Here is a 16572-nt window from a genome sequence, read left to right on the forward strand (position 1 = left end):
GTCAGACTTCCCAGTGGTATCCAGTGGAAAGAGGCAACAGGCACAAATTTAAATACAGGAAACTATTTAAATGTAGGAAAAACATTTTCTTTATAATATTTTTTTTTAATTTGTAAATGAACACTGGAACACATTGTACAGACAGGCTGGGGAGTCTGTATCCTTGAGATATTCACAGCCTGACTGAAAAAGGCTGCTCTAGTCTACCTTTTTTTGAGCAGGACAGCTGGACTAGACAGTCTCCAGAGGTGCCATCTGACCACAACTATTCCATGATTCTGTGATTACATACGGTTCTATCCACTGGATATTTGATAGGAATTTATTTTGGTCTCAGTACAAGTTCCAAGGAATCTTGAGAGCTTTTCAGTATGTCTAGTTCTGCCCCATCAAATGTTACTGTTATCTTGACTGCTGAGTTAGTCCTTGGAACCTAAGTAGCACTTTGAAAGTACTAACTGATGCATTAGGAGATACACAATTTTCCTGCCTCCCAGAAACATCAAACATTTTACAAAAAGATTTTAGATATGAAGCATCAGTATTTGAAACAGAACACTATGAACAGTAAATACCTCTATCTACAATGACACAGAGATGCATCATCCTACCAGTGAAAGCATATAAAAATCCAGTATAAACAGAACACGAAGAATTTAGGAGTTTACTACAAAAAAGTGAACAGCTTATACAATTCCAAAAAAGGGAAGGGTTAACTTCAACATAAGTAACAAATGTGTAAACTATGACTCATTAATTTGGACAAGAGACAACCTGGAAAAGGCAAACTTATATTTCCAGAGTGGCCTGGAGAGAGCAGGAAGGGACTGTTCATCATTTTTTAAAATACAAGAGCTAGGCACCATGAAATCAAGCTAGTATGAGGCAGATTCAAAAGACAGAAAAGGAGGCAGCTTTTCGCACAACAGATGGTAGATACACAGAATGCTTTGCCAAGAAAATGGTTTGGATGCTAAAAATTTACGTGGGGTCAAGGGAATATTTGACAAGTATTTGGAGGAGAGATCCATCACAGGTTGCTAAACAGAAAAACCTTATCAGCTTCAGGAAGTCCTTCAGCTGATATGCATTGGCCAAGAAAGTATTAGAGGAAAAACAGTGCATATACATTTGCTTTGTTTTTATTCTTCCCTCCACAGCTACTTTGGGCGAGTGTCCAAGATAGGATAGTAGGATAACCAAGGATTCTTGGTCTATACCAGCGTAACATTGCTGATCCAATAAAGCAATGCTAGGATTTACCTTGCTGAAATAATACCTGATCCTATCCCACCATTCAAACAACTCAGAGGATAAAGGTATCAGTATCTTAGCTGCAATCCAACTGCTTGCCATATCGTGACCCTGGTAAACATCATTCACCTTTGCTATTAATGACTGCAGTCATTAGGAGGCACAAAAGGAATTTATCACTGTTTGCACAAATTGAATGACAATAGAGCAAAAGATGGATCTATCAGACTCACTATATCAGTTACTAAAAAAATCATTCTTTTCAACTTGGTCTTCTTGTCCCAGTCATCAGTTTTCCAACACACAGATAATGTCAGAAAACCCCTTTGTTGAAAGAAAACACTCTCTGATTAACTGGTACCTACTGCACCATGTGCCATGACAAAGGTCTGAAAAGGGAAGGAGAGAAACACTCGGGAAAGGAGCTCTATTCCATAGTCCATCTAACCTCTTGATGGTCATTTGTTCAAGTTTAATAGAATAGATGTACCGTGGTTGATGTGAATTATATAAAAATTTGGCAGGCACATCCCAAATGAAAATCAGACAATAGAAAATTTTCTGTTTGTGGGAATAAAAAGTTATTTTGCTGCTGCAATTGTCAAGTAAGCATCCTAAAAGAGAACAATTAGGAAAGTGTCAACAGCTGTCCGAGTAGCTATGATTTTAAAAATTGTATTAAATGCACTGAAGTTTTCAAAGACATCATAAAACCAACTTAAATTCACCCCTATATTAGCTGACTACAGAAGTTGGCAGTTCATTAAGAGAACGCTACAAGGAATAACGTGACTCACTAAAATAGTAATGCTCAAAAATTTGAAATACTCAGTTTCAGATTAGTGAATAACTTCCCACAGAAACATTTCTGCATCTTAGACTTGTGAATAAACCAAAACCTCCATTTGCTGCTACAACCACTGAAGATCTTTGTGCTTTTGCAGCTGTAAAGCTTCCTTGTGTTTCTGGTTAGTGGATTTGGACACTATGCTCCAATATTGTTTCTACAGATGTCTGTCACAACTTTGATGGGGTATCCTTCATAGGATATCCTTGGAAATGAATCACCTGGATGTACCAAGAAAAATCAAACATCTACCTATTTTATTCTTTTCAGTGCGTCTCCAGACCTGATGACATTTTCCTCATTAAACTCAAAAATACTTTACAATCTTCATAGGGCTGGGAAAGAGTGGAATTCAAACTGATCATCTGTTTTTGTCTGGACACAAGGATGAAATACTGTCTTGAATACCTTCCTGTGCTTCAAGGGCTGTTGGGGTGGGGAGGGAAAGGTTCTTTCCATATGGAAAGTGATACCATGCTGGCTGAGAAGATTGTACTAGCAACCTGGATGCCAACATTTAAGGTTGTATTTCAAAAACAAGGGACACAAAATAGAAAAGAGATAATTGCATGCATATTTAAAAAAAAATACCTCTCACATCTATCACCCCACTGCAAGTCTGACTTTTTCACTGTTACTTAGAAAAACTTAGAACTAAGTTCTGCCACATGCATTCAAGTAAACCAACTTTGATTCTTCCCATTCTGTATTAATAAGATTGACATTTAGCAATCCATAGTTACATTTACCCTAATGAACTGAACATAGCCAGGACTCCTTCTCAGGTATATTCTCTCAGTCTGGCGATATCTATACTAAAACTCCAGTTCCGAAGGACCATGCCTGAAGTCATACTGGTTATGTGGAATGATCACTGACAAACACTAATTCACAAAATGTGACCTGAAATAATCTAGGACAGTGTTACTTGTCCCAGGCCAAAATCACACCAACGATCATTTTTACAGTTTAAATATGTATGTGACTGAGTCAGTACCAGAACTTGGGCCACAGTGTGTGTACAGAGTCCCACCTGGCAGAATATCCGTTCTAGATCCCATCTGCCCTTCTCTCTCTTCCCCGCCCCCCCCCCACCCCCCTCGCCCAGTTTGGTAGAAGCTAGAAAGTCAGAGAGATAATCTTGTGATTCTAATGCTCTAAGCTATGGGAAATATTTACACCTCCAAGCACTCTTACATAGTTCCAGCCTTTCACATGGCTTGCTGTGTTCAGTTTCACCAAAATCAAATTCTGACATTAGGAAAAAAAGATACTAAAAATACTAATAAAGTTCTTTAAAAACATTAACCATTTGTCTTTCTTTTTTCTTCCCTTTCATTTTTCCTGACCTTTCTTTTTCTGTGACTATTTCTTCAGTCTCTATGAACAATCCCTTCTTTCTGCTACTAGTGAATACACATTGCTGTCTCTGTAGTTGTAACATGCTCTTACAAAAAAAACAACCATCACTTTGCTTTTAAAAATACTAGGAAGTTTGGATATATACTCTACTTTAACTTACAGTATTTTGGGTGGTAGAGGGAAAAACCTACCTTTGGTTTCTATAATAACATTCAATATGTCACCTAAATTGTTACAATCAAATCCAAGCACACACTTTGTTTTTTCCCATTTAGCTTGAAGCAGATCTTAAAATTATGTATTTTCTAAGACTCATCTCAGGATCACTGAGAAGACAGTTTGCTTTTCATTCCTAGACAGATTACGTTGCCAATCATTTGTGTTTACTGCAAAACTAAATGTTAAAAGTTTAACATCACTATAATTATGGAAGACTTCAACAGGCAGTCTACCTACATCAATAAAATTCTATGACTTCTAACAAAGAGGAAAATCATGCGGACAGTTGTATTCGCTTCAAGGTTGCAACCCAACAGCTCCAGAGATACACTCCCTGTAACCCTGAGATTAAAAAAAAGAGCCAAAGCTTCTACCTTAGATTGTGAAATCTTATCTCTCTATTATCATAATTAGTATTCTCTCCTCCCTCTCCCCAAACCTCTTTTCCTTCAAATCAATGAGCAAAGATACTTAGGCTGAGGATCATAAAATTTATGACCACTTGCATGATGCTAAAAATATTGAATCTATTTTTCTGTCTTTATTGAAATGGATATGTCACTAGTTGGCTGGTGATGAGCTTTGGCTCCATCACTCCCACAAAAAAACTAATCTTTTACCTTCTGTTCCAATGCAAGACGGTACTTCTGTTCTACCCTTTTGCATTTGTTGTACCAACTGTTTTCATCCGTGATGAAAGGAGGACCAACGTTCTCTGGAGTACTGCCTTCACTGCCACTACTGCCCAGCGTTCTTAGCTCTTCTTCATCACTGCTGATGCTGTCAGAACTGAAGGATCATATTTATTAGCCAAGTGAAAAGCTATGTTTGCTAAAATGCAAATTCCCCTTGAAATTAAAACACCACAGATATCTAAATCTCTGTAAATCAAAAAGAATCAAAATGTTGGGACAGTGTAGATCACCAAACTGTTTCAAGCTTGTATTTGTATAGCCACCTAAAGAAAGGGCAAAGTTTGCTTGTGACGTTAGTCAAGTTAGACAAGCGCATGTGGGATTCTCTCCTGGAATACAAGCGGCAATGCATTACAATACGCTATCTAAGGAACTGGTGACTTCATCTTTACTTCATAAATTCAGGGCAAAGAGCAGTATCTGAAAAGAGATTTTGTTTCTAAAAAAGTAGGAAAATTAAAAACTGTTATTGTGTGCAGTCGTGATAAATTTAAATGAGAATGGTTATCATTATAGTGAAGACCATGGTCCTGTTATTTCATGGACCATAAGTATCTCCGTAAGTAATACACAGATTCATTGTTAAAGTATCTCCTTAACATCCAGAATCAATGCATGCCAAAGAATTCAGGCATTGTCTCAAAGACAAGAATTTTAATTTATCCCAATACCCATTTGAAATCTTCCCTTACAACTATGCTTTCCACTACATTAACAGCATTTACAGTTCGTTAAGTAAGTAATTCCTCTGACCCCATGATATTGCTGTGGTGCAAATTCTGCTTTAACTGAACCACACAATTTGTCGTTAACATGGAAGCTAGGAAGAACTTTAAGAGAATAACTAAGATGTTTCATGTTCAGTAGTACATCTACAAGACTACTCCTATCTCCCACCCACTTTCCTTCATTTTGGCAAACACAACAATAGAACATTTCCATTCCAAGTTGCTATCTGATCTATTAGATAGTGATCCTTCTTTTTATTACTAGTCATATGGCTGATCAGAGGAGCAAGATGTAGCTGGAAGCTCAGATTATGCACACATCTAGTCATGATTTTTTATTATGTGCTAACGGCTCATACTGCTTATTTGGCACATTTTACCATTTACCAGGGCATATATAATTTTTATTTACAAAATAACTACTTTTAAGTTTATGGCTACACAGAAAAGGCCCAAGAGAAAAGACAACTTGGTCTGGTGATCTTCAAAGGAATTTAAAAAATTGTTTCCTGATGAACTGCGATTCTAATCCAAGCAAACAAAGTTAGCATGAGTCACTCTGATGAGTCATGTAATAATTCCACCAGTCTGAAAGAGCAAGGTACCTGAGTGTACAGGTTTGTATTCAGATAAAGATGTTATTTTGAAACTGAAATGGAAAGTAAAAGGCCCAATATTAAGTAAAATTTTGTCAATTAAATAAAACTTTAAAAGCAGCATAAATATAAAAAGTACCTCTGGGTGAACTTCAAGTACGGTGTGTAATCTATGACAGCTGGAAAGCTGCCATCCAATCCCTCACCCTTCAGACAAAAACTGTTAAAACAGAGAAACAATGATAGGATTATAACAAGAAAATTAAAAGACAGTTGAATCTTACCAATGTAAAATTTGATTTTTCTCAGTTTTTTGGTAATAAGAAAGGCCTAGAGCATTTAAAACCAAAATCCAACTCAGCTGAACTAGACTGCTTAATATTAAATGGGAACCCCAAAAAACAGAAATTCCACATAACCAGGGAATAGATAGGAGCAAGTGATATAAACCCTATTTTTTAAGTATTCGCTTTTATTCTGAAAATACAGATTACAATGGAATAAAGGAAAACAAAAGTTAGCTGAATCAAGAGAAACAGAAAAAGCTACGTATGATCTTGGAATCTTCAGTACTTAAGCTCATTTAAAGTGTTTGCAGAGTGCTTACGTAACCATCCTGCTAACTTTAAGTAAACAATCAGTTCTCAAAAATATTTCAGACTCTTTCGCCTTTCAGATACTTTCTGGTGTTGGGCTGCAGGAAGATGAGGAACATCAATGAAACTAACTTTCAGAAAATTTTCTTAAATTGCAATAGCTTTACAAAGCTCTCGTCAACATTCTTTTTTGGTACTGGATATAAAAGATTGTATTTGAATCATGTTTAATTATTAGTGAAGTGACAAAATTAATTATACTTCCACAAGGCTCGTATTCCTAACTCCTATTATCTCTATCATCAAAAACGAGATTCTAGGAAGACACAGCTTTTGCTAGCTTGATTGCAAAGTTCCATTTTTGACAATGCAATCCACTTAAGTGGTACCTGGGAAGTACATCTGAAGGTGTGTTTTTTTCTTTTCCTAGGAAAAGAAAACAACAAAAAACAGCCCTGCAAAACCTCAATTATTTTAAGTAGATACATAATTCCATACTACTGTGAAGAGAAAAAAAATATTTAGAATCTGTTCTCACCTGGGTTCCCCCATCTCCACCCCAAAGTCTTACTCATAGTTGCACACAGATAAGCCAGACAACATTTGTAAAAAACTGTTTGAACTGAAAAAAATTAGCTCAAATATAACATACAAAGAATGGCTACAGCTTCTCAGCCGTTCAAACCACAATACTATGACTTATATGCAGCACAATAAAAATGCTGCTCTTGTACTATGTTCCTGTTTTGCCAAGAAAATTTCTAGGCTCTTAGAAGCTGCATTGACAAATGTCTCCAATGAGCAACAATCATTAATCTGAATATTGTTAATAGTATGTGCTTGTAAGAAATCAGAGGACAAAGGAAGAACAAGCACACTCACACAACTAATCTCTCATACCGGTAGTATGTATCACTGAGGCTTATGCAAGACAAACTCAGTCAATGGATGATTATTTATGGTAGCATTTACACAGAGCAGACCTACTCTTGCTATGCTGCTTGTTCATGTATAGCTACAGTCCTTTCAACTACAGTACTAATACAGAAGCAGTTTCATTTCACATAGTTAAAGCTTAAACTAATAAAATCTCGTAAGATTTTCATTTTCTCTACACAAGACTAGCTCTTTTATCATCCTGCAGCACACTTCTGTTCCCTTAGAACATATGTTGAGGATGCAGTTAAGCCAATCTAATGGCTAAATGCTGGCAATTCTTTTACTATCCTACATTTTCACCCTCTTCCTCCCCACGTTTGTTTCCCCTCCTTACGGCAGTATTGACAGTTATCTGACTCCATAATGAGCTAGTTCAGCCATCAGGTCCTGAATCTATTCTTTTTCCCCTTTAGCATCCAGTTGCAGTCCCACAGGCAGCTGAACTAAATGCTCACTGCCACCAGAAAGGGAAGACATTACTCAATCCTTTTTTATTCCTCCTCTTCTCTAAGCCTTATGGTCACATCATCTATGACACTAATAGGATGCTACCAACGAAAGAACTATCCTGTCTTCTTACTGAGTATGTTTTTTTCACTCTTTAACAAGTTAAGCTGGCTCACAGAGGGTCCAACAAGCTCCCAAACTGGTATAAGGGTACATAAACAGGAGTAAATCTCCAAAGGCCTTTTGGCAACAGTCAATCACTCAGGTCATCTGGTGAGACTATGTGTTTTTTTTCTGGCAGTTTATTTCCTACCTGGTTTGTGACAAGCATTAACGATGCCGGAGAGTAAATATTAACAGTGTACTGCCAGGAGACTGGAGAAAAGCACTATCCTTGTCCTTTTTCCTATGCTGTATACAAAACCCTTCCCCAGTGGCTCTGTATGAGGCTAAGTGGGTCCAACCAGCCATATATGAACAGGACCTTACAGAAGCCAGGCTTCATCTTTTCATAGACACTGTAGTCTTTATACCTTGCTGATGTTTACATATGTATATATACATATACAGGCCAAGATGTTTTTTATATTATCTATGGTGTGCTTGCACCTTCATTACCCCAAAACACAGAATTAATCATGCAACAAAGCAGACAGAAGTCTAGGTAGAGATTGTAAAGGTAAATTCATGTAATCTGATGACAATTTGCAGGTCGGCTGCAGCTAATTATAATACAAATTAATATTAAATGGTCATTAGCTTTTAAAATTTAGAAGTGCTAAAGATACCTACACTTTCTACATATGTAGTAACAATGCTGTCATCGAATACCAGGGCATAATCATGTACTTAATCACACAACTTTACTTACAGTTTAAAAATAACTTCAGAAGGTTCAATTGTCTGTAAATTTAATAGGTTTGATAAATCTTCTGTAATTAAAGTTGTGATTGCTTTTAGGACTTTTGATATCTGAAAGAAAGACCATGTAATCATGCAGCTATATAAACTAAGGCATAACATTGTTCTGATCTAGAAGAGTCATTTGAGATTTCTTTCTCAAACTATCAAGGGAATCTAACAATGTTTTCCCATAATGCATCAATTTATAAATACTTTCTCTGAGCACTTTGTTAGGAAGTATGCATATAAAATACCTGAAATCAATTGCATTGAGTCCCAAGAGCATGCCAGCAAGCATATTTGCTTCTTCACCAAGAACAATTGCTCCATCCTCATAAAATCTCCTTCAATAAAAAAGAAATTAGTTCAGTTAATACCATTTTCTCTCAAATAATAACAATGTTTTCCATAGTTAACAGCAAACTGAAGAAATCCAGTTTAAATAAAAGCAATTCATGTGAACCCCAGAGACATTCATATTTCATTTCAAATCAAGCAAACCAGTAGACTGCACAACACTAAACACCATAATCCTAGAGCATATAAAAATTTAGAAGCAAAAAGAAGTTACAATATTAGCCCTAGGAAACAGTAAAATGTGATGGACAAAATGCAAAGAAAATAACGGAGATATCTTATATTTTACTGCTGAAAGGAAGAACTGGAATCATGCACATTAAAAAAGACCTCACTATTCCACTGTATGAAAAAAAGTTCTCTCTCACAATTGTATTTGCAGGCTCTTTTGAAGTTCAACACTTACTCTTCATTCTTAGAAGTTGATAATTTTTTTAATATTTTCACAAAACAGCTATTTTTCAGGTAGCATACTTTTTCTTAAAATCCTGCATGCTGGGAAGATACATATTGCATCCACTTATTCGGAGATTTTAAATTTTCATTATTTGAAGGAGAAGTGTTTTCTTAATACCATTTTTTATTGTAAAAGACCCGCTGGCCAAATTTTAAAACTCCATGCCTTGATTTCAAAATACACTTCACATATGCTGGTATGTGCAGACATGTGAAGGCTGCTTGAGAACAGCGACTAATAAAGCAACAATTTTAAAATCTGTATTCCCTCACCACCTCCCCATTCTCTCCCATTTGTTCTAATTTTCTCCTCTCAGCTATCACAGAAGCTACTTCTAGACAGAAACATTCCATACACAGGGCAGGCATACAGGACCCACCATTTACACACATGGCCTTGTAAAAAAGGCATTTGGTCTGTTCAGCAAAGTAGCACACAACATTAATTTCTGTGTTAAAGTAGTCTTGGCAGCAGCAGAGGCAGAAACCTCACCAGAATTCACCTGCAAAACCTGAGCATTACATGTGGAAAGGGGGAAACCAAGAGGTGTTCAGTACCAAAGGCAAGGTTGCAAGGTCACTTACCAGAAACCAAGATGCACAGTCCACCTACAGCTTCTAGCAATATATGATGCAAAAAGGTGCCAGGTTATTTAATGCAACCCACCTTTCAGGCAAACACCAGCAACGCTGCCCTACCAAAAGTTCCACCTATTTTAAGAATTACATGAAAGCATTGGGACAGCTCAGTGAGAGTTCAAGTTGGCTGCATGGCAAACATCCAGAAAGCACACATTTTGGGGCACAGCTCCAAAGACTGAATTGTGTTATCATGCACACTGTCAGAAGTTCCACTTTTGCATTTTCATAACAGACATCAGTTGGCTGTAAGGAAATGCTTTGTCCAAGGCCTTGCATGTTCTCAGTAGAGGCAAGAAATCTGGAAGACTTCCTCTGGGAAGACAGAGATTACAGTCCTGACACTGAGGCTATGATGTACAGATTCCTCTGTCTACACTCCAATTCAGGAAGGGCACCAGGAGGCCAAACTGGCCACTGCTTGAGACAGAATACTGAGCTGGATGGACTTTACAGGCTGATTGAGTACAGCACAAGCTGATTACAAGATATTTCACTGGAATTTGTAAAGCACTGCCAGGTACCCATCTGCACTGTGTTCAGTTCAACTTGTAAAAATCAGGCCTAGGAAGTAATCAGACAAAAAAGACAGGGCATACTTAAAACAGTGAGATGCAGATGTTAGCCAGACAGTACCATATTTCTCAAATCAGCTACAGTAATCCAGCCAAAACAACAGTTCCTTGAAAAACTCACTGATCTTCTTTCAGTGCTGTACTGTTGAGATCTCACAACAGAACAGACTACTTTCACTTAAGAGTCTGTGCTGACCAATTTGTTAGAAAAATAATTGTGTGTCCATGCTTAATCAAAGCCCTTTCCAAGCCTAATATGCAGATCCAGCACTAATAATGTGCTGCTTCCTTAAAGGACTTGCCCTAAGATCAGGCACCTAAACACAACAGCAAAGGTTAAAAAAACTAGCAGTATGATAAATGAATCTCATATTCTACATACACACATGTGTAACATATGATATTTATAATGTATGTAAATAATTATTAAATATACATATAGCTCAATACATAATTTAAAATGCTAAATAAATGGTGCAAAACATCACAAAAAAAATCAGGCCACTTATATAGGCATCCAAAAATGGGAAAAGAGAACATACACATAATTGCTAGTTGATTTGAAATCTGCACTACCAAGATCTGAGTCTGTAACTTTTATTTCCATTAGATGTATTTAAAACATTCCTTCAAAATAAACTTTGCACTTAGTACGTTTGGAATGCAAGAGAGGTTGCTTTCAAAATTTATACCACTGAAAGAACATTCAAATATATTAAACGTAAACATGTTCAAAAAAATGCATTTGAAAATACTAATAAAATACTACCACCATTATCCACTAGGCAAACAAACACTACCAAACAGGAACAAAGCATGTACTACTTCACTACACAGTTTGTGACCCTCCTTTTTCCTCCTCATCTCCCCCTCAAAACCCCAAGTGACTTTTAAGTTTGAGGCAACATGAGTAAATCTTTCCCAGAAATCTTTGGGTTTTTGAACTTCTTCTCTACTGTAAATCCAAGCAAATCTGGGTAAAATAAAGACATCAGGTCTGGAAAGTTCAATAAAATGGGAGGTTTACATAGTTGTGTTTCAAAGTCACCTTAACATGGGCAAAATATGTGGAGATCTGGGGAAAAATAGTATTACAAACAGAAATAATATTCTAAATGAACAGAAGTCCTTACAGAGAAAATTCTTATTGTTTAAACAGTCCATTCAGTACATCTAAAACTTTTAGAGTTCAACGTAAGTTACCACAATGTTACAGTCTCATTCATATTTAGATGACTTCAGAAATCTACAAGACACACTTGTTACAGAATAGAGCATTAAATAATAATCACATTATCTAGAACCAGTCCAAAAATGCCAGAGTATTTTCTATTACAAAGCATATTTTTGTCTGTAACAGCTCTTACCATTAGAAGGTACAACAAAAATCTGTTACACATTTTTCATAATAATCAAGAATCCAAGCTATGTCTGATCACTAACTCTGTTCTATATTTCTCAAAAGGCTCCTACAATTCTCTTCCTTTCATCAAGAAAAGTTTCTATAAAAATTATTTTTTACTGAGTCTCTAGGGCTTTCTGTCAACCATTCCTAGTTTTGAAAGGAACATTACATCTTTTATCCTTATCAAGCTACAATTTCAGAATTAGTTCCTTCTTTAGAGAGCATTTCTTCTCTTTTGACCTTTCAAGAATTCCAGGCCTATTTCCACAATTCGAACATCACAAAGGGATTTTCAGTTTTGTGGTTTTACCTGTGTTAAAATCCAATCAGTTGAAACTGCCTTCAGATGTCTTTTACTAGGTTACAACTCTTTTACAAGTGACTTTCCTATACAAATCAATTGGAACATTCACTTTCAAATGCAAGTCCCTCGTTTAAGCAACATTTGCTAAAATACTGCAAAAAAAAGTCTTAGAGACCTGGTTGTTTTGAAGTCTCTCAGAGCTGTGGAAATATATTCAGACAAATGTTTTTCCATAAGTGCTACTCTGATCCAGGCTCGACCCTGCAAAAAGAAATAGATACCAAATATTTAAGTATTACGGAGCAAAACAATTTTTCATCTGGCAACAAATACAGTTGATTTACCTAAGTAAAGTGAACTGATTAACAAAACTATCACTAAACAGAAATTTTTGCTAAGATGTACTTATAGTAACAAGGAAAATGGAAAACACATTCTCACAAATAAACTTTATTATGAAATAAAGTTCTCCAAAATTTGAAAGGAAAACCCCAAAACTTCATTCAAACATCTCTATAAACAACAGCAATAGCTTCAAAAATAACATTTAGAAATGTATGTTGCACTGTGTTTACAGGTCTAGTGCGCAGGACTGTAGTTTACAACAAAGAGACATTTTAAATGGCTGCCATAGTTATGATTGTCAGCTTGAGAACACCAGGAATATTTCTTGTAACCCATATAAATTTACAATTAGTTATATAACTAGTAAGATGTCTTTCTGCTTAATGTATTCAGTCCTTATTGACATCTAGCTGAATATCACTACAGACATTCTACCAAAACCACCTGTAGTATATTAAAGTCCTGCTTTTAATTTCTATAGACCTAGAACAAACTAAATTTATAAGATAGGCAGATGGTAAATAACAAGAAAATTCACTTTCATAAACGCCAACCACATAGAAAATACTTTAACCAAGAGTGTGCTAAAATTAAAAGGCTGTTCATCTGGATAGATGCCTTTATGTTGCAGTTATTTAGAGCATGAGTGAAACAGTCAAACCCTGACAATGCTGCTTAGCTAACGACTAAAGCCCATGCAGCTCCAGTGAAAGCAGGGCTAACTACCACTGGCAAGCCCTTACTGAGACCTTCCAGGCTGAAGCAGACACCCTTTTGGGCCACCAGTAAAACTGATTCATCCAGCTGGGTAAACACACTGTGCAGTGGGTGAGCAATTGGCTGACAGGCCAGGCTCAAAGGGTTCTAGTAAATGGGGTTATGCTGGGCTGGCGACCTGTCACTAGTGGGGTTCTGCAGGGATCCATCTTAGGGCCAGTGCGCTTCAATGTCTTTATAAATCACTTAGACTCAGGACGTGAGGGAATACTCAGTAAGTTCGCTGTGACACAAAAGTGGGAGGAGCTGTCGACACTCTCAAGGGCAGAGCGGCCCTGCAGAGGGCTCTGGACAAGTGGGAGAACTCGGCAATCACCAACCGCATGAAGTTCAACATGGGCATGTGCTGGATTTAGCGCCTGGGACACGGTAATGCTGGTTGTACATACAGACTGAGGGACAAGATGCTCGTGACATCATTCAACAGCAAGTTGAACATGAGTCAGCAGCGTGCCCTGGCAGCCAAAAGGGCCAACGGTGTCCTGGGTGCATCCAGCACAGCATGGCCACCCGGGCGAGGGAGGTGTTTGTCCCTCTCTGCTCTGCACTGGTGCAGCCTCACCTGGAACACTGTGTGCAGTTCTGGGTGTCACAGGATAAAAAAGATATTGAACTACTAGAAAGTGTCCAGAAGAGGGCTACAAAGTTGGTGAAGGGCTTGGAGGCAAAGCCATATAAGAAGTGGCGAAAGCTACTGCGTTTGTTCAGCCTGGAGGAGACTGAGAGGAGACATCATGGTGGTCTTCAGCTTCCTCACAAGGGGAGGAGGAAGGGCAGGTGCCAAACACTCCTCTGTGGCGACCAATGACGGAACCCAAGGGAATACCAGGAAAATGTGCCAGGGGAGGTTTAGGTTGGACATGACGAAAATGTTCTTCACCCAGAGGGTGGTGGAGCACTGGAACAGGCTCCCCAGGGAGGTGTCACGGCCCCAAGCCTGACAGTGTTCAAGAGACTGGACAACACCCTCAGACACATGGTGTGAACTGTGGGGTTGTCACATACAGGGACAGGAGTTGAACTCAGTGATCCCTGTGGGTCCATTCCAACTCAGGACATTCTATGATGTGGTGCTGCACACCAATGCTATTTGTGTCGCCATGCCTCCAACCTTTTCAGATACAGACATCCAAAATATTCCCACATGCACTTGAAAAAATTCAATACCGTTTTCCACACTTGCTGAATAAATTAGCTCTTTTGTTTACTACTTGGCATGGAGTTCTTCTCAGAGTAAAAGAAAATTTTAACTTTTTTCTAAGAGTATTTCATAAAATAGCTTTTCATCTCATCAACAACTAAATTTAAGTACTCATGTCTATTAAAATATTGAAATTCAGAAATACCTTTAAAATAAATCTTGAATATAAGCACAACCATCAGATTCTAGAACACAAATCTCTCCAGAAAGTATTAGGAAATACCAACTTATCTGAATTTCTAGATCTCAACATATGCAAGAAGAAAAGCTGCATGACTTAAATTATCAGTCTATTACTCCAGTACATTGAGTGCTAGGAAAAACGTGATATTCTGGACAGGAAGACCAATCAGTAGCTGTTTGTCATAGAATTTCAAGTGTTTCAAAGCTTTCAAGCAAATTACAGATATGTTTACTGTGAAAAATTTAAAACTGAATCCGTACACATGAAGAAAGTAGCAACAGTAGCTGTTCTGCAATACTATGCAATACTATGGTTCATCTGAAAGGCTGCTCGAAGATCTACTGTTGCTTGATCTAAGCGTCATCCTTTGTTGAAGAAAACTAGTTGTGTAAATACCTGTCATTTAAATTGTACTAACTACAGTCATACCCCTGAAAAATAAAGCTCTAAAGTTTTTGTGTATAACAAGCTAAATATTTCCACCTCACCAAAGATACCAACTGTGAATAATGCTGAGTATAATAAAAAACTGGGACTACAAGATGTTTAAAATAGTCACGTAACACAGCTTGGATACTTGTTCAAACAACTGCGCATTAATTTGTGCATCTTTTTACGCTACTTATACTTTCAAGTCAGAAGGTTCTTAGTCATCAATCATGGCTGCTTTACACAGAAATGCAAGCTACTGAAAAGCATTCCACTCTGCTAAAAAGAACTTGTAACCTCTTTCCAATAGCTGGGTTTTTTTGTTTGTTTGTTTTTTTCTTTTTTTAAAGATGTTCGTCTACACTGTCTCATACTATTGAGATTTAATGATAGGTCAGTTTAAAGCTTATTTTTATTCAGTTGATATACATATAAACACAGTGAATTGTTACTTCCTTAATGTTTCTATTGTACCTACAATCAGAAACTGTGATGTCATTTCTATATTGATCCTTTTAAATTATGGATGTTTATTAGCAAATAAATCTTTTAATGCTTCCTGTGCAATCACACCAAACTCAAGAGTTGATCACACTTTTTATATTTCTGCATAAATTATTTGCAAAATAAAATGATACTTAGGGAAAAAACCTCACATTACTACAATTTTAGAATAATATTTGTTAGGCATACCCTCATGAACTTAAATTCCCTCAACATACTGCATTTTAAAAAAATTATGCACGTTTGAAAATGTGAAGGCAATCACTTTATTATAGTAATAAAATGTACTCACTGAACAGAGAATTAGAGATTTATTCTACTGAATGAACATAAATTTGAAAGGAAACACATTCAGATTTAAAAGTGGGGTTTATAAAAGTAAATATTTACTAGGCACATATAAAAATAATTATTTCAAACAACGAAAAATTTTACAGGGCAAGCTTAGTAATATGTTTTTCTTCTGGATACAGAAATGTCAGCTATATTTTACACAGAATAATGTAATTTAAAAAAAAAAAAAAAAGAGTAAATTTGACCTTTCTCTTCCCTACCTTAGCTCTAGAAGAACCGACATTCTCCATGTTCTCAATACTGCAGATGCAATTGTGAGATACTTTTCGACAAGCTACTCGAATGTAGTCCCAGAAACTACGTGGACTTTCATAGCCGAACCAGGTGATCTGACCTTAAATCAAAATACAAGATATGTAAAGATTTATGAACCTCCCTCTCTGCTTATCTGTGATAAACATAAATACATTCCCTATAGGTTGCTTGCACTGGCAAGATTTTTTACTACCAAGTCCA

General features: G+C 36.8%; 1 protein-coding gene across 1 annotated transcript in view; it reads right to left on the reverse strand.

Annotated features, from left to right (window-relative positions):
* The window catches only part of RUNDC3B (RUN domain containing 3B), a 54844-nt gene that overhangs the window by 22872 nt on the left and 15400 nt on the right, over positions 1-16572 (reverse strand). The window contains exons 3-7 of the mRNA XM_065832548.2: positions 16317-16450; positions 12498-12583; positions 8841-8930; positions 5841-5921; positions 4303-4471 (exon numbers count right to left, since the gene is read on the reverse strand). Of these exons, the coding sequence (XP_065688620.1) occupies positions 4303-4471; positions 5841-5921; positions 8841-8930; positions 12498-12583; positions 16317-16450 (560 nt within the window). The remainder of the gene's footprint in view (positions 1-4302; positions 4472-5840; positions 5922-8840; positions 8931-12497; positions 12584-16316; positions 16451-16572) is intronic.

This window comes from Patagioenas fasciata, chromosome 2 (genome assembly GCF_037038585.1).
Source record: "Patagioenas fasciata isolate bPatFas1 chromosome 2, bPatFas1.hap1, whole genome shotgun sequence".
NCBI lineage: Eukaryota > Metazoa > Chordata > Aves > Columbiformes > Columbidae > Patagioenas > Patagioenas fasciata.